The sequence below is a fragment of the Clytia hemisphaerica genome, unplaced genomic scaffold (assembly GCF_902728285.1).
Source record: "Clytia hemisphaerica strain Z4C2 unplaced genomic scaffold, Clytia hemisphaerica genome assembly, whole genome shotgun sequence".
NCBI classification, from domain to species: domain Eukaryota; kingdom Metazoa; phylum Cnidaria; class Hydrozoa; order Leptothecata; family Clytiidae; genus Clytia; species Clytia hemisphaerica.
In genome coordinates, this window is record NW_027103414.1 from 2,664,581 (window position 1) to 2,691,743 (window position 27,163).

Genomic DNA, 27,163 nt, shown 5'->3' on the forward strand with positions numbered 1-27,163 from the left:
ATAAAACCAAACCTACATTCTGGGGGCTATAACGAAAATGGGAGTCAACTTCAAGGACATAAAAAATTAGCCTATCTATCAAAAGTAATGAAACTAACCCCTGGGAAAATATTTTGGGTGTTCAAAATTTCGTTGAAAACCTTCAAAAAATTTTAAAATTCAAATCTACATCTTTCAGGTCTGATTCAAATTTCACCTACATTCTCGGGGTCAGGTGCTGTAGATGCGATAAAACGAGCCGCAACGAGATTTGTTTGCGATCAGACGTCTGTATAAAAGTGTATAGTGAAAAGTCGTTGAACGGAGGTTACATCACGCCTGAAACTCTGGCTACGATACAGCCAATTGAAAACAAGACAAAACCAATCGACATATGATCTGTGAACTACCGCACACTTATGACTAGCTTTCCAAAACCAGAAAACAAGACCTTTGGTATTTGCAATACTCTTTGCATACCATAAGGATATAAGAGATAGCAAGATAGATGCTGAATGGACCTACCTGATGATGAAAGTTAAATTGCAATGAGGAGAAAAATGAAAACAATCAGTCAGAAAATATAGCGATTAGCAAAAATGCATAACGCATTAGATTCATCATGGATTGTTGATGGGGGGAGAGAGAAGAGGAGTAGGGAAAAAAGAAATAGAAAGTCCTGTTTTCAAAAATCAGTTTTATTGGTGGCTCCACGCTAAGTGAGGGAGACCTTTAATCTCGGTGTTTTCTCCATACGATACGATTGCCCGATCGGAATTAAAGTCCAGGAAACCGGGAAATTATTTCCCGCGTAAATTCTTGCATCAGCCGTTTTATCTCCTTCATATTACGCCATGCAATATATCATCAGGCAGAATTTGCCGTACATTTTTGTTAGCTCCGTAGTAATTAGCGCACCTATTTCATGAATTTTCTAAATAAAGGACATGATTGGAAGCCTCCTGAAAGTGACTCGCTGAATGCGTCTACAGAATGATTCTTCAAATTTAAATTTATGGTTCTTCATTTACATTATTCCATTCAAACTACCAAACTTTTGGAAGCTGCTGAAAACAAACTTTTTGAATCACTCTTGAGGTAAACATTTGAAAGATTGTGTTTCCACAAGAAAGATGAAAGAAGAAGGATTCAATTCAATATCTGCGATAATGGATAACAAACAGTATGTCCCAACCAAGATCACTCACTACATATGGCAACGAAACCAATGTAGTAATTTCCAGATCAAGTTTATCATGACTTTACAATTACAGATTTGGTGGGCGTAAAGAACATCTCTGTCGGAACATGTCCACCTAAAGTCTATCCAGATATAATTGGCAGTGGAGACAAGAATGCCTGTAACTTTTGATAGTCCGATGTAATTGCGAAAATTTTTTTGCTTGTTTTAGAGAATCAAAAGCACTACGTATTTGAATGTATTTTTTGTTGAAAAGAGCTTTTTCTAATCATGCTACAACGTTCATTTTTACACCAGTGGTAGTTCAACCTTAGGTTAAGAAGGTTGTCAAATTTTAAAGCCGTGGAAACTTAAAGGGCTGAATTATCTTTCCAACGATATAAATTGATACATTATACGATAAATACAACATAAATAAATAATTCATAAAAAAAATATTTTTTCTGTTGTTGTTTCGTTGTCGATTCGGGTTTTTTTGAAGGCTGATTTACAATTTATGGTATGTGTTGTGGGCAATGTTCGCAAAGTTCCGAATCCCAAATGCAATATAGACTGGTGCTGAAAGATAAAGGTTGATTCACTGTTGATTCACATTTAATCATTGCCCCCGCGCAAAGTTATATCCATCCTCTTTGATGGAAGTTCTTCAGGAAGGTGGTACCTTTTAGATTGGGCTTTTTCAGAAAAAATTGAATATGGGGGGGGGGGGTGGAGGATATAACAAGTGATTTATATTTAGTGATTTATCCCCGGACAACCCAAATTACCCCCGGATAGGGCAAATTTACTCCCCGGACAAGGCAAATTTTGATGATTTTTAGCTACCCCCGGACAATTTATCCTCCACCCCCCATGTACAGGCATTTTCTGGAAGAGCCCATTCTATTTTTTTCAGCGGAAGGGGGGGGTCGTTTTGGAAAGATCTTCAAAGTTTGATAAACACCAGGTGGGGGTATTGTACCTCTAAAACCCCAGAATAAGAGTTTTATAGACTAATATCAGACAAAATAAGGAACCCTTCTTTTGACAGCTGAATACATTTTCAAAAGTTAATGAACAGGGCGGGGGTCCTAAATAAGGTCCGGAGGGACCTTTCGAAAAATCAAAAAATGAAAACCTAAGAATACAAGTCTTACCATCTATGTCTAAAAACATCTTGATCTTTGCTTTCCACATTATCATCCAAAACGAAAACGTTAGGAAGCTCCATTTTGGGCTGACTTTCATTTTCCATTGGGTAACCATCGACCACCAAAGATAAAGCCAAGACGGCGAAAATGATAACTGTTGTAGACTTCATACTGGAAAAAGAATGAATGAAATTTAAATTTTGAAAAGTGCTCGATAAAAAATTAGACTGTAATGCCTTTTCAATAGCGCACCGCGCTGAATCTAAAAATAGATTTTATTTTTGACATAATCATTACTCTCGATGTATTTGTACGAGTTCCAATCCCATCAACCTTTGCGTTAATCTCTTTTGCATGTTAATTGCATCGTTTGACAAAAGATATATAACAGCTTGCACGTATTTTTAACTGAGCCGCGTTGAATTGTGGGATTACAACTCGTACAAATGTCAAAAAAAGTGAAAAGTAATAATTATGACGTATGCATTGCGGAGCGCTAGTCGCCTTTTGAATGATCTCCCAAAGGCTATTCGGGAAGAAGTTGATTCTATTAAATTTCGCAGTTCTTTGAAATTTTTATTGATACAATTAATAATACTCGGGCTAGTTGTCTATGAACTGAGTGTAAAGTTGATTTGAAGAAGAAAAATAAGGCAGAAACCTACCTTTCTGTTTGTAGATATCCCTCAAAGAAAATTGCTGAATAACAAAATCTGCTGTGCGTTACTTCATTTATTCATTTGATTTATGACGTCATTTTTACTGCGGAATAGTCACCAATGTTCAATACAAAACAATAGTTTTTCGCCCGTTTCAGAAAGAAAAGTTTACTCCTTGGAAAAGTAAAAACTTAAGCTATTGTGTCTCATTCGATTTAGAACTCATTAGCATAAGAAAAGAGCTTTTTTCTCAAAGACATACAACTATCTATTAACAATAGGTTTAACGCTTTAATTTTTGAAAGAAAATTCAATTTTAGAAATTAGCTGTTATTATTCCAACTATACACGTTAAAGTAACGACAAAAAGATTTCATTTTTTTCCATGCGCGTATTTGATTTTTCCATGCGTATTTGTTTTGAGCACGAATTTCAACCATAGTCAAAAGATCAGTTATGAGATTTGAAGATAAAAACTTTTGTTTTGAGTTCCTTTACACTGTCTTTAAAAGTTGTTTGTGAATTTATTCTATCAAGAGTAATTAGCAATCTAATTACAAAAAAGATATTATGAACCTGAAAAAGACATAAATAAAGCGTGATATTACCCTAAAAAAGTGCTTAGTTTCGATGGGTAATTAACCTTCAATTTTTTTTTAATTATCTGCAAAAGATTGAACTATCTTAAGATTTTTTTCAAAATGTCTTTTCTTCGCCGAAAATAAGGTCCTCAAAGTTAAAATACTTGTCTTCGCAAAGTGTCTTAATTTTCTTCTTCGTTAAGTTTTTTCAATGCAATTTTTGAATTCTCAGATTCAGGAATAGTTGACCCAACAGAAAAAGTATAACATGCCATAGTTTTGTTCATTACATCAGTCAGAAAAATACATTTTATACACGATAACTATGAAAAATTCACTATGGTCAGAGCGCTTAAAGTCGTCGTAGAAAGGGCCGTCTCAGAAAGGTCCGTCATAAGAAGAGCCATGATTTACCAGGTTTGGTCTTTCCATGATTATTTATTTTGAGCATGCCTTTTCCCTTTTTGTGAGGACCTTGACAATTTAGGAGATTAGGGTCGGAGTCAAGAAGGCCGTCGTAGAGGGACATAATTTACAATTTTACCTTAATCCGGCGTTAATTTTTACTCGACTGCTAAATTATCAACATTTTATGATGAAAGATGAAAATAAATATTAGATAATTTCTAAAATTTCTAAAATTTTACAATACAAAAATTACAAAAAATTTTCAATCATTACTGTACATATGATTAGTGCATAAGCACTGAACTCTGAGTGATGTACTTTTTAGGTTTTTAATGGAAAACAGCTTTCAAAATATTGATATATGGCTCTGGTTCTTTAACTAATCGAGCAGTTTTATGGCATTGATTTACCACACTTTTTTATAAAATTTTGCTTGCCATTTTTTGTAATTTACACCTCTTTTACTAATTTTAAACCAGCATGTTTTAAAGATTTTGTTTTTAATAGGTAATTACCATATAACGATTCTTCATTACATGCTCTTTTTTCCTTTTGTGAAAGTATCATGGCGACACATGCTTTCATTTTTAAACATCGCGAGTCGAAACAAGTTCGAGTCGAGACAATACAATCCTTGCAATTCAGATTTTTCTGCCTTGCTTTTTTATTCCGAGGAAAAAAGTTTTCTTCATTAAATTGGTTGTGATCATTCAATTCCCATAAGAGACTTAACCCTATTCAAACTAGGCTTTTAGGGGCGGTTCAGAACTAGGGGGGGGCTTTTCCTGTACCACCCCTTAACTTTTGATCTGGTGGGTCTTTTTGGATGAAATTTGGCAGACAAGATCCTTGTGACGTAAGGTAACTTTTGACTAAAAATTTTTTTGATGACGTCACTTATCATGCCCAAAGTGAGCAAAAACCGAAAATTTCCTTTGTTCTTATAAATAGCTATTGTATTCTAACAAAGACTTTAGAAAAAAGTTGCCTGAGTTTAAAATGCTTATTTTATCCTAAATATTCAATAAATTACGGTTTAAACGATATATTTGACAATGAAAATAAATTTGTATTGGAAAAGTGTCAATTTTTGTGACACCTTACTGTCAGAAATGTCATCATGCTCAAGGTGTGATAATATTTAGGTGTCAATTTTTTTTTTATTTTGAAGCTAAATAAAAGTTAAGAATTTACAGAAAATTTCACGGCAAAAGCTCTATTATTTCAGGAGCTATTAGCAATAGTTTGACCTCCGAACAGAAAGAGCCCCCCCCCTAGTACGAATAGGGTTAAAATTTTCCTGAGAGTCTCTTATAATTCCTTGGTTCGTCCACCCCCCTGTATGGAAATAAAATGGAATGGCCCATTCAATGTCCTCTAACGTAAAACGTCTCATTGGTCCAGCGCCCAGCAGAATGGACCTTTAAAAAGCAACTGATCGAAAAGATTTTGTCTTTGTCGGGGCCTGTGCGCGCAATAAATTAACAAGTCCAGGCTAAACCAACCGCCGATCTAGAATTTTTGCCCCGCCTACCCGCGCGATGTTTGACCTATGTTTTGGATTGAATTGGTAGTAGAGTCAAATTTCCCGGTTAGATTAAAGTGTTGTTTCAGGTAGGGTTAGGGCTAGGGTTGGGGATGGGAGTTAACCCCTGGTTAGGGTTTTAGCCAATGAAGTAGAAGCCGAAGGCTAGAAGTCAATCTCTTTGGTAGGATTTGAAGCCAACAAATCCTACCAAAGTTGCGCGGCCTTGAGCGGCTCGCCTGGTTTTTACACAAATGACAGATTGAAACTAAAATTTACCGCCAAATTTCGAAAAAAATATCAATCGTAAACAAAGGAATTGCTAGATTCAATCTGTCGTCAAAAATACAACGCATTTTTTAAGGCTTCACTTTTTCTTGCCTGAGAAAGGTTAGAGATTCTACTCTAGCCCTTCGGGCTTCAAACTCAATGGTTTTAGCCCCCGGCTAGCGTTTGGAGTAAATACCATGTTTATAAGGAACTTTGAACTCCCTTATGCAGTTGTGACTAGATGGCCGCGTGGTTAAGGCGCTGGCGTTCTAATCATAGGTGCTTTGTATATAGTGGGTTCGAATCCCATCAGCGGCAAAAGTTTCGAAATTTCGGGAAATGCATCAAAAACTTTCAAAACAATACAAAGCAATACAAAGAAAGTGTCAAAAATAGAAGCTCAGATTGGAGGATGGGAATAAGGAATTTTTTTTGCGTCACTTAAGGAACCCGGTACGAACGATATTCGGTTATTGCCACGTCAGCTGGACCTTCACGCCACTCCGGCTTCTTGTCTTCCATTAGCAAACAATAAATATTTTTGTTAGAATATAAAGTCTATAATTTCCGTGGATAGCCATCTACCGGGTCTCTCAGAAAAAATCGCCCCATTTTGAAACAATTCTTCTGGAGTTCTATTAACTCTTAAAGAGTCAATCCTTTTGCAATGGAAGGATAAACTTAAATCTTGAGGGGTCATTTGTGAAATGCGGTCAGCTAGGGGGCCGTCCATAGTACGTACACACTAAAGGGAAGAGGGGGTCTTCTCAAAAGCATATACTTGCGTACAGGGGGAGGGGAGGGAAATTTTTCATAGCCCTCTTCTGCTTGTTTTTTTTGTCGACTTTTACGCTTCTTATACACATCAAAAAAAGAAAAAAGTTTTTTAATGAGCATTGAGTGGGGGGTCGAATGAAAAAGAAATGGGGGCGTACGGGGTTTGTGATTTCCGAAATACCGAATAATTTTGCTAAAATTTCCGATATTCCGTAAAAAATTCTTGCAATTCCGATACCGACTTTTTTGGGTATTTTTCCTCGTTTTGACTAATTTTTCATCAAATTTGATTTTTCATGTATGAATTCCGAAAAACTTTATAATACCGAAATTCCAAAACAAAAGCTCATGGATTTCCGATACCGAAACAATTTCAGCATTCCGAAATACCGAAGGAGTTTTGCGGGAATTTTGCCCGATTTCCGCAATTCTGAAGAAAAAAGGGTTAATTTCGGCGATTCCGAAATATCGTAAGCCCCTCACAAAGAACATCTCAACAAAAAATTGAGTAATTCAGCTAAGAACATTGATGTATGCTTATAAATAGTGATTCTTATAGATAAAGATGCATTTTTTGAGCTGAAAAATTCGTTTTTTACAAAAATCAGCTTGAGCCATCTGTTACCTACTTTCATGCAAAAATTAGAAAAAATTAATGATCCAATTTTTCACAAAGTCCAAAAAACCCGTTTTTTTTTTGAAAATCGGGTTTCATCACATTTGAGGGTTTATAGTTATGCATCTTTGTGCAAAAAATCATAAAGAATGAAAGAGCCAATCTCGAGAAAAGTTGGTAACGAACGGACGGACGAACGAACGGACAAAGGTTAATTTATAGAACCTCCACCGGCGTAGGTCCAAAAAACCCAATTAATTCTGAAAAAAACGGCGATTACCGGCATTTTTGGCAGGATAAAAATTTGCCATGTTTTGGGCATTGCTAATACGCATCTTTGTACAAAAGATCAGAAAAAACTAAGGATAAAATCTCAAGAAAATCCCTAAAAACCGGTTTTTCCGGCCAGTTTTTTTCGGCTGGAAAAGTATGTTTATTGAAATTCTGGCTCTGTCACATTTTAGGTATTGCTATTTTGCATCAGTGTGCAAAATTTCATGAAAAAATATAAAGTAAAACTCGAGAAATTCAAGAAAAACCTGTTCTTCCGGCGATTCTCTGCTGTTCCGTCGAACGTGTTTGATGGTGGGCATTGTTATCGATAATAATTTTGTGTGAAAAAACAAAGAAATATCAGGAAAAAGTCCAATGAAAATCTGCAAAAACGGCGATTTTCGGCATATTTCCGGCATTTTCGGCCAGAAAAGAATTTTTCTTATAAAAATAGGACTCAGCCATGTTTTGAGCATTGCTAATACGCATCTTTGTGCTAAAAATCAGGAAAAAACTAATGATGATATCTCGAGAAAAATGCCAAAAATGCCGGTTTTTCAGGCATATTTCCGGGAATTTCAGCCGGTTTTTTCGAAAATCGGGCTCGGGTTACATTTCGGGCATCATAATTTTGCACCTTTGTGCCAAAAATCAGAAAAAACTAATGAGCCAATCTCGAGAAAAGCTGGTAACAGACGGACTAAAGGACCTCAGAGGTAGGGGGTCATGTACGTACGCAAGAATTTTCCAAATATTTGACACCCCATCCCCCCTTGTACGAGAAAAATATAAATGACGTCATTCAAACAATAGACATACGCTTTTGCTAAACCCCCCTCTCCCCCCTTCACTGCGTACGTACTATATGGATGGCCCCTAGGTCCAAAAAATGAAATTCATTTACTTCTTGAATTCCACAAAGATGATTGCTTCATTCATATTCCCATTAAATTTCGAGGTATAGTTGATGCTCTGTAATTCGAAAATCTACTATTCGATGGAAATCCAATGGATCTTAAATCAAATCAGAGAGCGTCAACTGTCGGTCAACTGTATATAATTTTATTTTATTTATGCAAGCAAAAACTAAAAATACCCCTTCACTTTTGACAGTAGAATCACATCAAATATCTTTATGTCACAGAGCGAGCTCAAATGCCAAAATATAACACTCTTGTCGAAAAATAGAAATGGACAACTATAGAACGAAGCTAAAGTAAGTCTTTCGGATTCACCGTAAAACACAATAGCGAGTTTTTTTTGCGTTGACTTCATTTACCGTTGCCCTCGATATCGTTCGATACATAAACTCGCTATCATACCAGTGAGTGTGGCTAAAGTCATAATTTATCCAATGTTCAGGCTATTAAAATCAAAACCAAAGCCACTATGCAAAAAGAACGAATCAACATTACTGTAAAAATTGGGTGTTGATGCCATAAGAAATTCCAGAATCGAAGAGCTCACCAATTTTTTGTCAAACTATCTTGCAGAGTGCAATGATAATTGTTAATAGACACGTTTTTTTTATAAGAACATCCAAACTTTTTGAAGCCTCCGGATGTTCTTAAAACTTTTTGAGTCTCAAGCCTAAAAATGTTCTTAACATTTTCTTATTTTCACCATTTTTTTAGCACTTTTGCCCAATGCAAGAAACCGGCTGTTTTAGGATCGGCAAAGCCTTAAAATGTTCTTAACTTGTTCTCAACATTTCGGCCATCGAAGCCTTATGTTCATATATAGTTTGTTCTTATAAAAATAACGTTTAGTACCTCTGCTTGAAAATTAATCAAGATCGAGTCTGTTAAGTCTATCACATGGCGTACTAAAGTTACTTTAGAACACCATGGTCTATCACAATAATATGTTAAGAATTCTTTTTTAGCCATACTTTGACCACAATACAAGCAGCTATTAATACCACAGCTACAATACAACCGACTATCAAAGGTGAATGTAAATGTAATTTGCCATCACTGGATTTAACCAGTTTATCAATGTCATGGTTAGCGGAGTTTAACGTTGTAATGTTTAATGAATTACTGGTTAAGTTAGTATTAGTGTTATTAGGTGATGAAGATTTCAGATTAGTCTGATTTGAGATACTTCGTGATGTTTTCAATCGATGATGATGAGGTCCTGGTGATGGTTTAACTGATGGTTGATGGTGTATTCGATTATCGTTAGTGACAATTTTAGTGGTGACTGAGAGAGATGTTGGTGTTAATTTAATAGTAGTCGTGGTAAGAGATGTCGTGGTTATTGGTGAACGAGTATCTGTTAAGGAATAGTTTTTCGATATATACTTTAAAGGCTGATCTCGTATGTAAGTTTAGATTTGGTATTTTTCAAACTAGAGTTCATAGCGACATGTGAGTGAAGGTAGAGAGTCTATCACCATATTTCCCTAACACCCTGCCTGGGGAAGAGCTTGGGAGTTCATAGAAACCAAAACAGCCTCTTTAGGTTGTAAAGAAATTCTCTCGTTCTCATAAAACTTGTTATAGTAGAATGCATCAAGACACATTGGCCCTTCTGATATCTGTTCACTCTTTAATAAAATAAGGCTTATACTAGAACAGTGAAAAAGACTTCATAATATTCACTGTCGATTCCAAATTTAAAGGTTTTATTTTTACATAAGTGTTCCCGTTTCATATCAGACACATGTTTCATATCAGGACAGTGTCTTTCAAAAAGTAAGCAAAAAGTTGTTGTTCTTTTCCTCTTTCTGACCAATCTTGCTCCACATATGTGTCAATCCAATGTGAAAAAGCTTGTGGGTTAAAATTGACAAATAAGCAAGCGATATCACTCTTATTTAAAAACAAAACCTTTAAAATTAATTCAGTTTTTGAGTCGTACCTTCGCAAGTCTTTTTGTCATCCTTTAGAATCCAACCAATCGGGCACGAGCAAAGGAAACTCCCTTTCGTATTGATACAAGCATGTGAACAACCTCCATTCAAGACAAGACATTCATCATGATCTACAGATTTAAAAAAAAAGATGTTGTTTGTGGTTTAATCAAATGAGCTCTCGAAATATTTGGTCTTTTTTTTGACCTGTTTGACTAATCAGCGCGACAGAATTTTCTTTGAATAATAGAAATCTTGCAGGGCGATGAGACACTCCTCTATATACCCCCCCCCCATTTTTAAATCTTCATCCACTTTATTTGGATGACCCCAGCGGATTTTTTTCAAAGGGGCACCGTGGGTGCAAAAAGACGCCTTTAATTACTAATTTCGGCGCTCCTTTGCTCTTTTACACCTTAGATGTGAGAGTGTTCGGCCAAAAAGAGAGAAAATTTCGTGCTCGCTTCACTCGAGTTATTTTTTAAAAAATATTTACTTTTCATAGGGGGCGCCAAAATCAAAATCTTCTGAAATTGCATCCCCAGTTTGCCCGAATTTTAGTCGACCCACCACGCTACTGGATGAGACACTTCTCTATACACCCCCGCTCCTCCAATTTTTAAATCTTCATCCACTTTATTTGAAATGATATCCAAATGCTTTGAAGATTTTTAGCCTGCAAAAGCCTTTTATAGTCATAAATGAAACCTCTTATTTCATGGCAAAGCTATTTAAGTTATGAAAATGTAATATCAAAATATTTCCAAAGGAAATAAGTTTGGTCGACAATTAGTCGGATTTACCTTCGCAAGTCTTTTTATCATCTTTCAGAATCCAACCAATCGGGCACGAGCAAAGGAAACTCCCTTTCGTATTGATACAAGCATGTGAACATCCTCCATTCGAGACTAGACATTCATTGTGATCTACAGATTTAAAAAAAAGATGTTGTTTGTAATGGTTTAGTCAACTGAGCTCTCAAATTGGTCTTAAAGATTTTCTTATTTTGGGATCTTTTCATCGTGATTTTCTCAACTATATTAATCTGATGGCTGTCAACGGAGCCGGGAGTGAAGAAGTCTATTCCCTTTTCTATTTGTGCTAGATCTGGAAGGTCGAATGTAGCAGGTCGAATGCTGAGGTGGAGCCCCAAGGGGAGGGGTACTTAGGCAAAAATGGGTGCTGGGTATGTGCGGACGGTAAGGGTCGGTTTTTTCACATTTCAAAGTCTCTCTAAGGGTCGGAAAAATCACGATTTTACTAAATTTTTAATTTAAAGTGAAAAAATTGTAAAAAAGTCTCTCTATAAAGGGTACCAATTTTTAATTTTTTCAAAAGTCGAAGAAAACTTTTTTAAAAAGAGTCTCTCTAAGGGTCACCTTTTCACCAAAAATCAGTCTCTCTAAGGGTCGGTTTTCGGAGGTCCCGTCCACACAGACCCCTTATCCGCCAACCCTAGTACCCCCCCCCCCCGGTGGAGCACCGCATCTACTCTCAGCTCTCAGTAACTTATCGCCTAGATCAAATTACCCAAACTAAGCTACTCACCCGCTCAATTGGCGGTGACCGGGGATCGAACCCACAATCCTTAGATTGTAAGGCGAATGCTCTACCGACTAAGCTACGCGGCCAATTCTTACAAAGAAAAGTAGATTCATTGTATGTACATCACGGACCAAATAGTTGATTGGTTGTAAGTAATGTAAAATTAGACGGTTTGAGCCACTCCCATATACGTCTCTCCTATATTTTTTTAAATCTTTCTTATCCATTTGATTTAAATTTGACGGTTTTAGACTTTTGTCCTACAAAGTCCTCTTATAGTTCAAAATTAAACCCCTAACTTACTAAAATTGAAATCCTAAATTAATTTAATCTTCATTCACATTCAACAACTTGTAGCTTGAATATCTATTTCTAAGTTTTTTCTTTAACCCTTTAAGTGCCACGGTCATTTTTTTCTAAGTTTTTTAAAGAAAATCGCTAGTTCAAACTTTAAAGGCCTATATCTCCGGATCTAGAAGGAGTTAGAAGCTCGTTTATAGCTCGTTGGACCTGCCTGAATGATAGAAAGGAGCCCAATGGTAAAACTTCAAACTAATTCGCTGGAGGGCAGAATCAAGTAAAGCAGGGCTAAATTTAGAGGTTCTTGGATCACTCGTTGACCAAAAATGGTCAAAAAAAGGTCGAAATCTTAAAAAAGTGGATTTTTATCAAATTATTGGGATGCATACCGTCAAACAATTTGGCCACACGTTTCTGACTCTTCTTATCATTATTATCATAATTGTTCAAATAACAGAGAGATTCGAATCGTAATCGTAGAGAGTTTAGAGAGGTTTTCTACCTGACAAGAACTGACGGTGACAGTAAGTTAAAATTATAGAAATTTGAATAAACGAGAGTTGACTGCAATTCTTTATAATCTGAAATCACTCCCCTTCATTACATGTTGGAAATTGACTTTGATTTTATCCTCATTCGAAATTCGAGTGCAAAAATTGCACTTCAAAACGATCTCCAGTGGGTTTTTAAGCTTTGAGCAATAGAATTTCTACCCCCATTGGGATTTCGAAAGAATAAATTTTTGTGCCCTCTGTGGTAAAAAGTTCCAACGGGGCTGTGAGGCAGGGGTATGGTGTGGAGGGTAACTATAGCGTTGTTCCCCTTACTTTTGATTTAATTCGTGACGTCACAAACCATTACTTTCGGCATCCGGTTAGAACATACGTTTGAAAACAAGATGGCCGTTGTATTGAATCTGTTTCTATATTTGTCAAACTTGGTTTTCGTAAATGTTTTTATGAGCGTATTAATATGAAAAAAATAAAAAATAACTGGAGGATCCCTTTAAACTGAGTGAAGTTTAATCATGAAGGAATCAAGTAGAGTTGTTCGAAGCAATTTAAACTCCAGAACTCCTTTATGGAAATAAAACACGCAGATCTGCTGGCATTTTTTTAGAGGAATGACGAAAGCCGGGTGAGATTTTTGGGATGCATACCGTCAAACAATTTTGCCACACGTTTCTGACTCTTCTTATCATTATTATCATAATTGTTCAAATAACAGAGAGATTCGAATCGTAATCGTAGAGAGTTTTGAGAGGTTTTCTACCTGACAAGAACTGACGGTGACAGTAAGTTAAAATTATAAAAATTCGAATAAACGAGAGTTGACTGCAATAGACCTTATCGAAGTTTTTGATTTTTCTAAAAAAGCGATGCATTGTGGGATTGTTTCGAGTGTATTACAATAGAATTCTCTCGAGGAATTCCTAAGAGATTTCTATTGTAATGCACTCGAAATAATCCCACAAAGCATCGCTTTTTTAGAAAAATCAAAAACTCCGATAAGGTCTATTCTTTATAATCTGAAATCACTCACCTTGATTACATGTTGGTCCAGTATATCCTTTGGAACAGAGACATTTGTTTGGTGCTACACAAACTCCATTTAAACATCCATCTTTGCAAACAGCTATGAGTAGAAATGAAAGAATTCTGATAGAATATAAAGTAGACTCACGGTTATTTGAAGCTCTAAGGGATATAAGAATTCACTTCGAACAACCGAAAACTTCATTTTCCCGCCAGATTTTCAACTTAACAAATTACGCATGCGCATGCGCTCCAATACACGGGTTTCATGTCTGGGAAATTGCTTGAAGAGTTTAAATAGCCATGAATATTGAAACCTAATTTTATTCGCAGAAAATCAATGTTCTCACTCGACGATCACCCAATAAGAAAAATTCGAATAACTGCGAGGGTGATTTAGCTTATAATTGGCCCCAAGAGGAATAGAAATCGCTTCGAATAACTGAAAGTTCGAATAACTGAAAGTTCGAATCACTGAAGTTCGAATAACCGATAATGTTTTTGCCTGAGTTGGGTAAGCAGATTCAAGGGGAACGTCATCTCACTTCAAATAACTGAATTATTCGAAAAAGTGCAGGTTCGAATAACCGGCAGTCCACTACGTAATACGTCTGACTGGGGAAGACAAAAAAAAAGGTGATTTGGATCTCATACTCTTATCATAAACATTCTGAAATTCATACGCTAGACTATGCTATAGTCTAAGACGAATCACTATCTTTTTTTTTTTTTGCCGAAAAGAGTTAACAGTCGGTAGAGTTTGTCAGTCTGTTTTTCGTTTCTTCGAATTTTTTTTTTTTCGTATACCGCCATAACGCCATACCGTCATATTTTCCCGCCTTTACTATCACTGTAACGGACGATAATATCGTCTATTCATACGCTTGAGCCCCTCTAACCTTTTTTCTCATGTTGATCAAGTCTTAGGATCGTTGAATTTAGATAGGATCCTGATGTTGGATGATAGTTGTATTTGATATCATTTTGTTGAACATTCACTGGGAATGAACTTTTTCTACAAAATTCGATGCACGGTCACAACAAACTTGGTAATCCAAATAAATCCCTAGTTTTAGACCTAGATGTAGGATACATTGAATTCATGGGCCCCAGCGAGTCATTTTGAGTGGGGGGGGGCAACATTTTGGAAAAAAATGTCTGTCACCATGGTTGGGCGACGAAGAAAATTTTTCACTTTTTACATCCTCAAACACCTTAAAACGATATCTAATTGGGGAGAATAATAGTTTTTGTGATTTGATTTGGTCTTAAACCAGCTTAAAATAGTAACTCTTAAAAACGTATGACATGGTCTACCAAAAAGTGGGGGGGCATGTAGAGGGGCCATGTAGAATACCAGATAATTCTTCAGTGACTGCTAAAACAACCTTTCTGTTTGTTTTTTTTAATGAGTTTTGTGTTCTAACTAGGCTGCACGCATCCACTCTGATATGTTTTATATAGGGGATGAGCAACGTTCATAAAATTCCATTCCGAGAGTTACACCCAAATTTGGGGGTAACCAGCTCGAATTTTCTTAAAATGGTTTAGAAATCCAATGATTGTATTAACTCTAACCATTTAAATTTTTAATTCAAATTTAAGGAAATTTCAAGATCTCTCATATAAAGCTAACGAATCAAGCTATAATCAAGTTTCTAAAACTCAAAAACACAAAAGACAGGGGTATCTCTTGGACAGGAATTTTATACACGTTAGGCATCTCTTAAATCAAAACATATCAGGGTTTTATTTTTACATGAGTGTTCCCGTTTCATATCAGACACATAACAGGACAGTGTCTGCCTATTGTTATATTATGCTGATATAAGCAAAAAAATGTTTTTATTTTCCTCTTTCTGACCAATCTTGCTCCACATTCGTGTCAATTCAATATCAAAAAGTTTGTAAAATAAAATTGATGAGTAAGCAATATCGATATCACTCTTATCTAAAAACAAAACTTTTAACAAACCACCATAACAAACATAACCACCTGTTGGGCATGAAGAATTGTATTGTTGATATCCCGGACAGCATTCAGATATGTTTTTCGTTCGTACAACCAATACATTTTTCACTGATGATTTACTTTCAGATCTAAATAGTAATGATAATAATAAATGACAGATAGTGTGGTCGTGTTACAAAAATACAGGCTGTTTGTAGGAAAAAAATATGATCTAGCTGAAACTTTCTCCAGACCTTTTTTATAGGATGCTTATACCTCAGGAAAAATTCCCCTAAAATCCCACTGGTGGAACATCCCTTTTTTGGGACATTTCTATTTTCCCCAGGCAAAATCCTAAGGGCGAAATTTTTTGAAAATTTCAAACTTATTTCCAGACAATATCATGTATACCATTCGAAAGCTCTCGAAAAACTATACAGAAGACTTTTAAACGGTTATAGCTGATTTCCTTACCTAACTCGAGATATTTCATGCGCAAGTTCCACTTTTCGCCACACTTTGGTCAAAATTGACCATAAACAGCGTCTTCTGCGTGAATTATCTTGAGTTAGGTAATGAAATCGGCTATACCGGTTTAAAAGTCTTCTATATAGTCTTTCGAGAGCTTTCGAATGGTATACTTGATAATATCTGAAAATGAGTTTGAAATTTTCAAAAAATTTCGCCCTTAGGGTTTTGCCTGGGGAAAAAAGAAATGTTCCAAAAAAGGGATGTTCCACCAGTGGGATTTTAGGGGAATTTTTCCTGAGGCATAACCATCCTATAGAGAAGGTCTGGAGAAAGTTTCAGCTAGATCATATTGTTTTCCCGTAAATTATGCTAAACGACCCCACTAAGAATGATGAATCACATCCAACACCTATATTATATAGAGAAATTTTTCTACCATTTTCAAGGTTTTCAAGGATTTTTTGGCAATATTTTAGCGATTTTTCAAGGTTTTTTGAACCATTATATATTGGGTATTTTCAATGTTTTTCTCAGAACTCAAATTGATTTAAATAGTATACGTTTTAAAGTTCTTTTTGGCAATATTTTAGCGATTTTCAATGTTTTTCAGAACTCAAATTGATTTGAATATTACGATATCACCGTACTTGACGAGGTGCGTGAAAGTCTAGTACCAGCATTTGGTCCATAAAAAACGATTACGAGCGATGCGAGAAAGAGAATTTTTGGAGCTTTAGCATCGACTTCAGTGAGGACCAAAACTAAACAACTATACTGTCACAATCATGCTTTTACAAGGTTTTCAAGGAAATCTTTCACATTACGATCACTTTCATGGTTATCAAAGTTGCTTAGTCCAATTTCAAGGTTTTCAAGGTTTTCAAGGCCCCGTAAACACCCTATAATAATTTAGTATCTAAAGGGAATTAATTTTGGCGAATTTTCGATTTTTGAAATAAACCCCCTTTTTTGCAAACACTTATTTTTGGGATGAGCTGGAGTTTTTACAAGATAATTCACTAATTGGTCATTTAAAGTGATAGAGATGACGCGTTCTTTAGAAAAAGTAATAAGATTCAATACATCTTAACGACCAACCAAATCAAATAAGAGCTTGTAAAAACTCCAGCTTGTCCCTTATTTTTAGGCAGAAAAGAACTGATTTACCCTCCCGTTAGCCAAAATTATGTTCTTGCAAATATACAAAATTGTGTTCCTCGCCAAAAGTAGTGTTCTTAAGGTATAACGTTTTCGCAGTGCTTGGCGCAGTAGGGTGTAGTGGAATGTTGAATGTTAACTAGAAAGTTGAGCTTTGATTTCCCCTCGTTGCTTATTCCAAACAAGAAACAAAGTGGAAGAAACAAGGGCTCTTAACGCACTCTATGTTACGTGCCAGAAAGTTGAGTAAACCATGTTCTCACATAGCGACTTCTCGACCATTCAATTAACTCTTAGACCACGAGGGACACGTATATGCGTCAAAAACAAGCCAAAATACTGAGGCAATAGCTCCTGACCACTTGATTTAAAGAGGCATAAACCGATTTTAGAAAGAATATAAAAATAGCTTTCCAATGGTACCAAAACCATCTTCTAAATCAAAAGCTACAAGCTTTTATGGCACTTTTAAGTTTTGAGTTTCAAAAAAAGAATCAGAAAAATTTCAACTTTTTCAAACAAAAACAGCGCGCACAAAGGGGTAAAGACCCGACATAACGTTATAATTTCTAAATAATCTTTTAAAGGTTTTATCTTTACATATTTTTACATCAGGACGGTGGCTCCCTATTGTTATATTGTGCTGATATAAAAAAATGTTTTTCTTTCCCTCTTTCTGACCAATCGTGCTCCACATCCGTGTCAATTCAATGTAAAAAAGCTTGTAAATCAAAATTTATGAGAAGCAAACGATATCACTCTTAATTGAAAACAAAGCCTTTAAGCTAAGATCTACTTTCAACCGATGATACAGTATAATATCTAAGACTTACCTGAACTTTTTGGTTTGAGCCCAAAACGGACAATCTCCAAAAATACTGATCCCATCACAATCGTAGTAAGGAACCAATACTTGGCGCATGTAGAGTTGTGTTTTATTCACAAAATATTTGATGGTTCTGGTGCAAACATTTTCACTAAAAAAATAAATTGGTTATAACGGCTAATTGTCATATTTAAAAAAATTGGAGTTACCGCAATACTTTTAAAAGGGACGAGCTAAGACGAGCTAAAATTGACATACATTCAACCTGAGATCAGATTGTAAATGTTTCCTATGCCCACCACGCTGAAGCTCTAAAGGAATGGGTTAAAACGTAACAATCTGACAAATATGCAATTTTTGATTTCGGAGGGACCACGCTCGTTTCAAAGGACTGAGAATGACAGCAAGGTTGCATGATTGTGTTTGAGGACTATTTTCCACAGATGGTTAGTTTTCAAGCGCCTTCAGAGGTTTACCGTGCCTGTAAGAAAACTATGACCCGCTGCAATCTGGTTACATATATTAGACTTGAGTGCGGTCTTGGCTTCAATTTGGTATGAAAATCTTTTGGAGGCTCGTGGTGTATCGGTTGAATATTTCTGGTGTCAACATTTAATTTTCATATTTAAATAGGAATATTTTTCGCATCTTTCTCGCAACTTGAAACGTCATAACGAAACATAATTAGCAATTATTTTGATGCTCTTGCCTCTCTATAAGGAAAACTTTAATACTCCTTTTGGAATAGACCGCGTTTTGATGGAAAAAGTGATTAAAATACAGCAAAAAAATTATTTCATTAAGGAAGGAGAGTGAACGATAATGTCATTGCTGCGGACAAGACAAGAACATGAGGAAATCAATGAAAATATAGCTTGTTGTTTATTTAGTGCCTATATCAAATCTATGGTATGACCTTAGTTAAAAGTTGAACCAACAACCTTGAACAAAGTAGCTGAATGTTGGTTATTAGATAGCCTTAAAGGATTTATTTTTAAATGAGTGTTCCCGTTTCATATCAGACACATGTTTCATATCAGGACAGTGTCTGCCCATTGTTATATTATGCTGATTAAGCAAAAAGTTGTTGTTCTTTTCCTCTTTCTGACCAATCTTGTTCCACATCTGTGTCAATCCAATGTGAAAAAGCTTGTGAATTAAAATTGACGAGTAAGCAAGCGATATCACTCTTATTTCAAAACGAAAGGAAAGTGTTATGCTCTTACCCAGTAGGATCAAGTCCAGTTTCATTTTTGCCACTCGAATTCACGCTGTAAACCAACCAACAAACGAAAATGAGAACTTTTATCAACATTGTCCAGAATTATCCGATCATTCACCCTAAAAAGTAAGGGGGAGAATATTACACACGTTCATGTTTCACAAGCAAATTCGTTGATACTGGCCTAACCCTAGTCTAAATCAGTGACCTCTACAAAACCTCTGGTATTATAGTAAAGAAAGAGAATTTATCAGCTATTATTAAGCAATAATTCGATCGTATTGTTCAAAACGCCAAGCAAAAACCCTGAGCATCAGACGATGAGTAGAAAAGACTCATGGAGTTTAAAACATCGAAGTCGTCAGAGTAAAAACATTGAAGTTGTCCGAGTAAAAATGGGAAATGGAACCTTTCATTTCCAATCGAAAACGCGTGAATCGCGTTGTTTTCACACAAACACAAGATCGAAGGCAGAATATATCGCAAGATTTCGAAAAATATGATGCATGAAAACAGAGAAAGCGCTAAATTCAATCCGTCATGCTAAAAGCGGCGCAAATCTAAGGCTTAGAAAGGTTAAAGATTTCTCTCTAGCCCTTCGAGGATTTAAAGTTAATAGTTATACACGTTTTTTTTTATAAGAACGTCAAAAATTTTCGAAGCCTTCGGAAATTCTTAGTTTTTTGGATTTGAAGCCTAAAAATGTTCTTAAAATGTTCTTATTTTCAGCATTTTTTGAGCATTTTGATGTAATTTCTTAAGAAAATGCATGTTTTTAAGTCTCCAAAGCCTTAGAATGTTCTTAGAATGTTCTTAAATTTTTGGGCCTCGAAGCCTTATGTTCTTATATAGTTTGTTCTTATAAAAAAAAAACGTGTACTTCGAATTCCCATTAAAAAAGTACGTCACTTTATTTAGTTTGATGCCAAAATGGCTAAGGAAGAATCTTAGACTTTTCCCAGGAAAAGTAAAGTTAAACCTTAAAATTTCAAGAGGGAAGTGTTAGATCTTCTTTCAAAGTATTTTTTTAATATTTTAAATTATCAATCCTAGTTAAAAATCAAAATATTTACAGGTGAAAAGGAAAGTTAGCGGTTTATAAAAATAAAAATCACCGGAAAATTATCAACAAGAATAATGGTAGACAGGTCATCGACATACAGATTGTCATCATTATTTGAACAATCAAATACATTCTAGTTTCATTCCTTCGTTGTAATTAATTTTCCATATGACACTCCGTTCATAATACCCCAAAAATGGAACTAAAAAGATACACACACTATAAAAACCCAATATAAAATGTTTTTAAAAACCAACGACAATTTGTGAATCTGACTAAGTCAAAAGCGCCGTGTATATCGCCTCAAACTAAACAATGTCATCAGCGAGATTCTGTATCTGGAATTCTCTACGGCTACGGTTAAAGTGGCGAGGGAAATGGCGAGTAAGGCAAATAATGGCGGGTGAAAGCAAGTTCGATATTTGACGTAAGGCATTATGTCGACTTTGCTTATACGGTGCTTTGGTGTTTTTCCCGTACAGAGCAAAATAGACAACGACATGTCGCCTTTGGTGATGATCCGCATGGGCAGCCCCGCAACCGTAGCCGTAGAATATCTCCGATACATAATCTCTCTATTGAGGCGGAGGTGGTGGATAACTAGATTGTTTCGGGAACTGAACATATCCTAGCTCAAAATCTAGGAATAGTTTCTCAACAGTGCTTCTTAAGTAAGCTTTTTTCTTAGAGTCTAGTTTCTTCATACGACCAACCAGACTTAAGCAATAATGCTCATCTTCATCAAGAGATTGTTGCTTGGTAACCCCTGTTGATGAAGCGCCATTCCCTGCATTAGGCGTCGAGTTATTGATTGGTTGCTGTGAGTGTAGTAATAGTGGCTTATCGTAAGAATGCTGTTTCGGGGTATGAACTTGATGATGGTTTGAGGAGATGTTGGTGGGCGGTGGTGGGGTGTACATTGAGGGCGATTTGTTGTTAATGTTATTGTTCGTGTGGTTTTCCATGTATTTTCGTTTCCGGATTGCAGAGTGCATACTTCCGGATGTGGATTCGAGATCAATTACACTGGAAACTGACGTAACGATAGGTAAGGGGTTGTGTGGTTCCTCCTCGTGGTTTGAAGCTGAGCTTGAAGAATCCGCTTTTCCACCAGAATCCCCAATGGGAATCATTGAGACTCGTGTGACGTCATCGTTATCATCTCCATGTTGTGTCATAAAATGATGAGATGACTCACCACTGCCGTTTTCTTGGTGTTGTACATCGTCATCATCGTAAGATACTGAGAAGTCTCTTTTATTATCGTGTTTATATTGAAAAGGAGCATCTCTCGTTTTAATGTAAGGAACTAACCAATGTAAAAAGTCTAATTTTATGTCTTTAGTTTCAATGGTCCAGTATCCTTCTTTGATGCGTTTCAAATACCGAGAAAGTCGGGTACGAATAGTCTCGTAACGTCTTTTTGTATCCTCGATACGAACGTTTAAAATATCGCTAATTTTCTCCCAGCATTCTTCTTTTCGTGTTTTATCGCGAAAATCCTCATGATTTTTGTCGTAGACACCTGGAAAATCACGTATAACTTCCATGAATTCTTCATCTGTTAAACGTACCTCGGTTGAGCTTTTAGACACACCTTGATGCTCATTGTTGGTCGCTGAATTGAGTTGTTGTTGCAAATTTGGCTCTTCTGGGTCTCTCATCATATTTCAAATGTCAGTAGATGAATCACTAACTGTTTGAGATATTTTTTATGTTGATGAATAAAGATGCAGTCCGTCTTTTATGTTCCGTTGATTTTATTTTTGTGACATCCAAAAGCAAGATATGTTACTGACTGGTCAAGGTCTTTGGTTGTATGTTGCAAGATAATAAGAATTGCAATGCGAGACAGAATTGAGAATTGCAATGTATCCTTCCAGGCTTTCAATCTACCGACCTGGTATACCAATAGGAAGTTCTTTTAGAATTTCAAAGCAATATTGTAGTTGTATAATTCGAGTTCTTTACAACGTTCGAAAAATTTGTATACATGAAGAAGCTTCTTTCATTCCTCGATCATAACATCATCATAGAGAAGAGAAAGACAAAATCATAAACGGTGAACGATTTAGTTTGTGTATTATGTTATTCTTTTCACGATGAGGCCGTTTCTTGAATGACGGTACGTTTCACCGATTTTACACGATTTATGAATAAAATCGGAATTCAACTTTTTCAACCTCTTTTCGATTATGATAACAAATTGGTCGGGGATAGAATCAGGAAAACGTTCTTTTATTCAACACTAAAAACATTCTTTTCATAAAAGGGGAGATCTGTTTTTAATTTGAGATGAAAAGACATGAAAATCTCAATCGTAGTTTTTTTTTTATCAAACTAAAATAAAAAAGCCGCGACGCGAGTCGGGTTTCTAATAATACAATATATTATAAGAAAACTCCGTCTTTCAAAAACCCCTTACATCTATAATTCTGTATCTTTAAAGACAAGATCTCGACCTCATATCAGGGCTACCCTAACATAAATTTTTCACCGTTTCCCTATTTTTTTCATATAACTTCAATTTGATATCTTTTTTTTTTTTACTTTTTAGGAATTGTGGTTAAATCGCGAGTTTTCTTGTAAAGAAAAAAGCATCCGAGTAGGAGAGTGTTCTAACATCGTCGAGGAGCAATTTTTGAATAAGAAAAGACATTAAAAAGTTGCATGCGTTTTGATGATGATTGATCATTTAATATTCTTTTGTTATCGGTAACTATCGGATATATCTTCAAGTGGATTTCTATGTAAGAACAACACTTTTTTATAAGCATAGTTTTCAAACATTTTAAAGATCTTATAGACATAAAAAGAAAAAAACTGACAAATTTTCGAGCAACAGCAAAGAGAATATTATGACCATGAGAGGAAAAGTCGAAGATATATCGTAGCGAAAAGATCGGCGTCCGTTTATTACCGACAACCCACCGACAATCAGTGTCATGGTTCGGGATTCGTCATGGGAACAATATATAATTATAAGCAATTCGAAAGATGAGAAATAGTATCACAATTTTTGACTAGAAAGAAACCGAGATGTTCCCTTCTTCCGGAAAAACGATCCGTAGCTGCCATTGACACTAACAGTCCAATCATTGAGTAAGCCCCGAAAGAGCTAAAAAGAAATCTTTAACCTTTTACAAGTAAGAGAATGTGATGCTGTTAGATTTGCACCGCATTTAGAATGATGGATTGAATTTAGCCCTTTCTTTGTTTTCTCGCGATATATTTTTCAAAATCTGGCGATAGGTTTTATTTTTAATCTGACGTTATGAAACGTCACACGTTTTGGATGGGAAATAAAAGTGGCTCCATTTTCCCATTCAGGAGTTTCGTATCTAGTCCCGGGGGGGGGGGCAGTCAGGCAAATTGACCGACAGGTATGTGCGGCGGTTAAGGGTATGTTTTTCAAAATATCAGAAATGCACTGTAAGGGTGGACTTTTGATAAATGCACTGTAAGGGTGGAAATTTCAGCAAATCTGGGAAAAAATGCAAATATTTGCTCGAAAATGTTGATTTTTTTTGCTCTAAAAGAGTTTAAATTTGAAAAAATGCACTGTAAGGGTATGAATTTCACCGATTTTTTTCTGCACTGTAAGGGTGCGATTCTAAAAGCCAATTTTTTCGCCGCACATACCGTCAGTTGGTAAACCCACTGCCCCCCCCGGGGTCTAGTCCCTTCGCCGCTTTGAAACCAATGAGTCCAATTACTTCTTATAAGAGAAATACTAAACCACCTATAGATACTGTTTATGAGGGCTATACCGTAAAAGATTGGCAAAGAGAATTGACCCGAGCTTGCGAGAGTACCTTTGACAGAGGTCAGAAATCAAGGTTTATACCGGAGATTTAATAGTTGATACAGTTGACGCTCTCTAATTCGACGTTCTACTAATTGATACGCTTCATTATTCGATAACATTGAAAGTCACCGTCAATAAAGAATTTTCGTAAACGATGCTCCTCTATTCGATAAGAACCCTTGCTCGGTGAAATTCGAGAATTCGTGAATGTTGAATATCGAATTACAGAGCATCAACTGTATACAGATCATTTTCAGAGTTTTCACAACAAAATTTTTCCGCGATGGTCATTCTTTATTTTCCTTACATTTTCCCTTGGAAGCATTGACGTTAAAATTGCAATGCATCAATCGAAGGAGATTTGACGACATATTATTATTATTATTATTATTATTATTATTACGAATATTTATACAGGATATACACCTCAGTTATATAAATATACTGTTTTCCAACGGGTCCTGTAAATATGAAATATAACTAACTATATATAAATATAAAATAAATATTAAAAATACCATAAAGAAATTTCTTAAAAACATTCATTTTAAAATCATTTTAAAAGATTTAGAATAAAAGAATTCTACAGCGTGCCTCATAAAGTTCACGAGAAACAATAGATTAAGAACTATTGTTTGAATGAAATTTTATGGGACATTCTGTAAAATACAAGACTCGGAGAAGTGGTGGTAAAATCTAATGCTAAAACGCCACAAGAGACTAGAAGGTGGAAAGACGCTGAGAGAAGAGACTAAAGTAGTAAAGCTAGAAACTAAAAACGTATGCTTGTAGCAAAAATCTAAAAGTAGGTGTCAGGTGCACAATAAAATTATTAATATTTTTTCAAAAATGATCGAAATTTTGATTCGTCTTTCTCAATTTGAAAGTTCTTTGGTAATTTGTTAAAAGCCAAGGCCCCTTGAACATAGAAAGAATATCGAGCAGATTCTAATTTGAATCTTGGAACATTCACTGTAGATAAATTTCTAGCAGTTTGCTTTTTCTTCAGTTCAAAGTATTTTTGAAAGGGCTCACAAACATTACCATATACACATTGATGAACAAAACAACACATTCGCTTAATTTTGATCTTATCAGTGCTGTTTACTTTCTCCCCAATTATTCTTGCAGCACGATTCTCAAGTGAAACAGTCCTTTCTTTCAAATAGTTGGGTGTGGCACCATATGTTGCAAAGTTGCAATTGGTCAAGAATGGTAGGATCATGGATCGATAGATGACTATGGCAGTTTCTGTATGCATGAATGCTCTCATTTTCTTCAAAAGGTTTAGTCTTGATGATGCTACCTTGATTGACGAGGTGATGTGTTGTGACATACAGAGTGTGTTTGATAGTGAGAGACCAAGGTATTTGTAACTGTTGGTTTGATTGATAATATTCTCTTTATGTTTTATTGAAAGAGAAGTATCTTCTGTCATGCTGATCCTTTTCCCGGTACCAAAAAGCATCGTTTCAGTTTTACCAATTTTTGTGTTGATGATAAGTTCATTGTGTTCTAACCAAGTGACAAAACTATTAAAGTCACTTTGCAGGTTCTCATGGATTCGGGCGATATTCTTATCTGAATAGAAAATTACAGTGTCGTCTGCATACATCATCATTTTACAGGTGGTTATGGATTTTGTTGAGTCGTTGAAGATTAACAGAAACAGCAGAGGTCCCAGGATGGATCCTTGAGGTACGCCACAGAAGATCTGAGATGGAGGTGATAATGATCCATTGTAGCGCACACGTTGATGTCGTCCGAAGAGGTAACTTGAGATCCAGTCCTTTGCTAATCCGTTAATTCCGAAGCTCGACAATTTATCGATGATTGTCGAATGACCTATGGTGTCGAAGGCCTTGCTGAGATCGACAAAGATTGCACCAGTCAACTTTCCATTGTCCATCTCACGTCGAATGCTATCACAGAAGTAAGCAGTTGCAAGTTCAGTTGATCTTTTACTTCGATATCCGTATTGATTCGGAGCAAGGAGATGATTGGATTCTAGATAATTCATCAACTGGGCGTGAATGCATTTTTCGTAGATCTTGGAAATAACTGGAAGTATACTGATGGGGCGGTAATTTTCAAACTGACGATTATTCCCTGATTTGAAAATCGGTGTAATCCGAGCCGATTTTAGCTCATTTGGTACAATACCAGTTGATATAGAGTTGTTGATGGTGTGGGTTAACGGTTTTGCGATGACATAAGCAATATCTTTGAGGTAAGATGCAGGTAAATCATCTAACCCAGTAGCACATTTCCGTTTCAAGTTTTTAAGGTATTTGAGTACTTGAATATCAGAAACTCTTGAAAGTTTGAAATTTGGTAATGTGGAGTATCTATTATTGGGTGTTGCATAGCTCCACAGAAAGTTTTTCAAAAGAAAAGACTTTTCCTTTAAATTTTTCGCGATTGAAGAATAAAACTTGCAGAATCCGTCAGATATCGTGTCTTCGTCAGTCGTTGTTTTACCATCAGAGAGATTAAAACTTTTCGTAATAACGTTCGATTTGTTATTGACAGGAAAAATTTTCTTAACGATTTTCCAAAAGCGGTCTGGGTTATTAGCATTCTCCTTCAGTTCGTTTTTAAAGTGATTTCTTTTGGCTCGTATGATTTCATTTTTAACAAAGTTCTTTTTTCGACGATAACTTTGCCAATCATAGTTGTTTCGAGACTTTTTAGCACGTCGGTTTAGCTGGTCGCGAGTATTCATTTGTTTTTTGAGGTCCTCTGTCATCCAAGGTGATGGTTTTCCTTTGATGCGTTTAGTGATGATAGGTGCATGGTTGTTAAGTGTTTCTTTGAGAATCGATAAAAGGTGGGTGAGTGCATTGACATCTCTGTAAAAGTTGAAAAGTTAGCATTTATGCAGAAACTTAAAGACTTATCCCAAGATTTCTAAATAGCATTGAAGAAATATTATGATTAAGATTTTGATTTTCAAACGAAATGAAATCTCGCGATTTTGAGAAAATCTCTTTTCGAGTAGCAGTAAG

The 27,163-nt window shown here is 35.8% G+C and overlaps 2 protein-coding genes across 4 annotated transcripts; both read right to left on the minus strand.

Moving 5' to 3' along the window:
* Nucleotides 1-1,530: 1,530 nt before the first annotated feature.
* LOC136797614 (oncoprotein-induced transcript 3 protein-like) lies at nt 1,531-19,399 on the minus strand. 3 transcript variants are annotated; one of them, XR_010845274.1, is made up of 8 exons: nt 19,289-19,399; nt 18,070-18,213; nt 15,653-15,756; nt 13,664-13,756; nt 11,080-11,202; nt 10,285-10,407; nt 2,317-2,481; nt 1,531-1,738 (listed from the first exon to the last, which is right to left on the minus strand). XR_010845274.1 is itself a non-coding variant. In XM_067054202.1 (7 exons), exons 1-7 carry the CDS (start codon nt 19,375-19,377, stop codon nt 9,287-9,289), a joined length of 1,086 nt encoding a protein of 361 aa, XP_066910303.1. In that variant the 5' UTR covers nt 19,378-19,399; the 3' UTR covers nt 9,115-9,286. The 3 variants fall into 3 exon arrangements, 1 of the variants encoding a protein (XP_066910303.1); XM_067054202.1 differs by lacking the exons at nt 1,531-1,738; nt 2,317-2,481 and adding an exon at nt 9,115-9,696; XR_010845275.1 differs by lacking the exons at nt 10,285-10,407; nt 11,080-11,202; nt 13,664-13,756; ... (1 more) ...; nt 18,070-18,213; nt 19,289-19,399 and adding an exon at nt 2,976-3,157.
* An 894-nt stretch (nt 19,400-20,293) lies between these two features.
* Nucleotides 20,294-22,535, minus strand: LOC136797615 (uncharacterized). Its single transcript, XM_067054204.1, has one exon. The coding sequence runs from the start codon at nt 22,012-22,014 to the stop codon at nt 20,923-20,925; it is 1,092 nt and encodes a 363-aa protein (XP_066910305.1). The 5' UTR covers nt 22,015-22,535; the 3' UTR covers nt 20,294-20,922.
* Nucleotides 22,536-27,163: the final 4,628 nt, after the last annotated feature.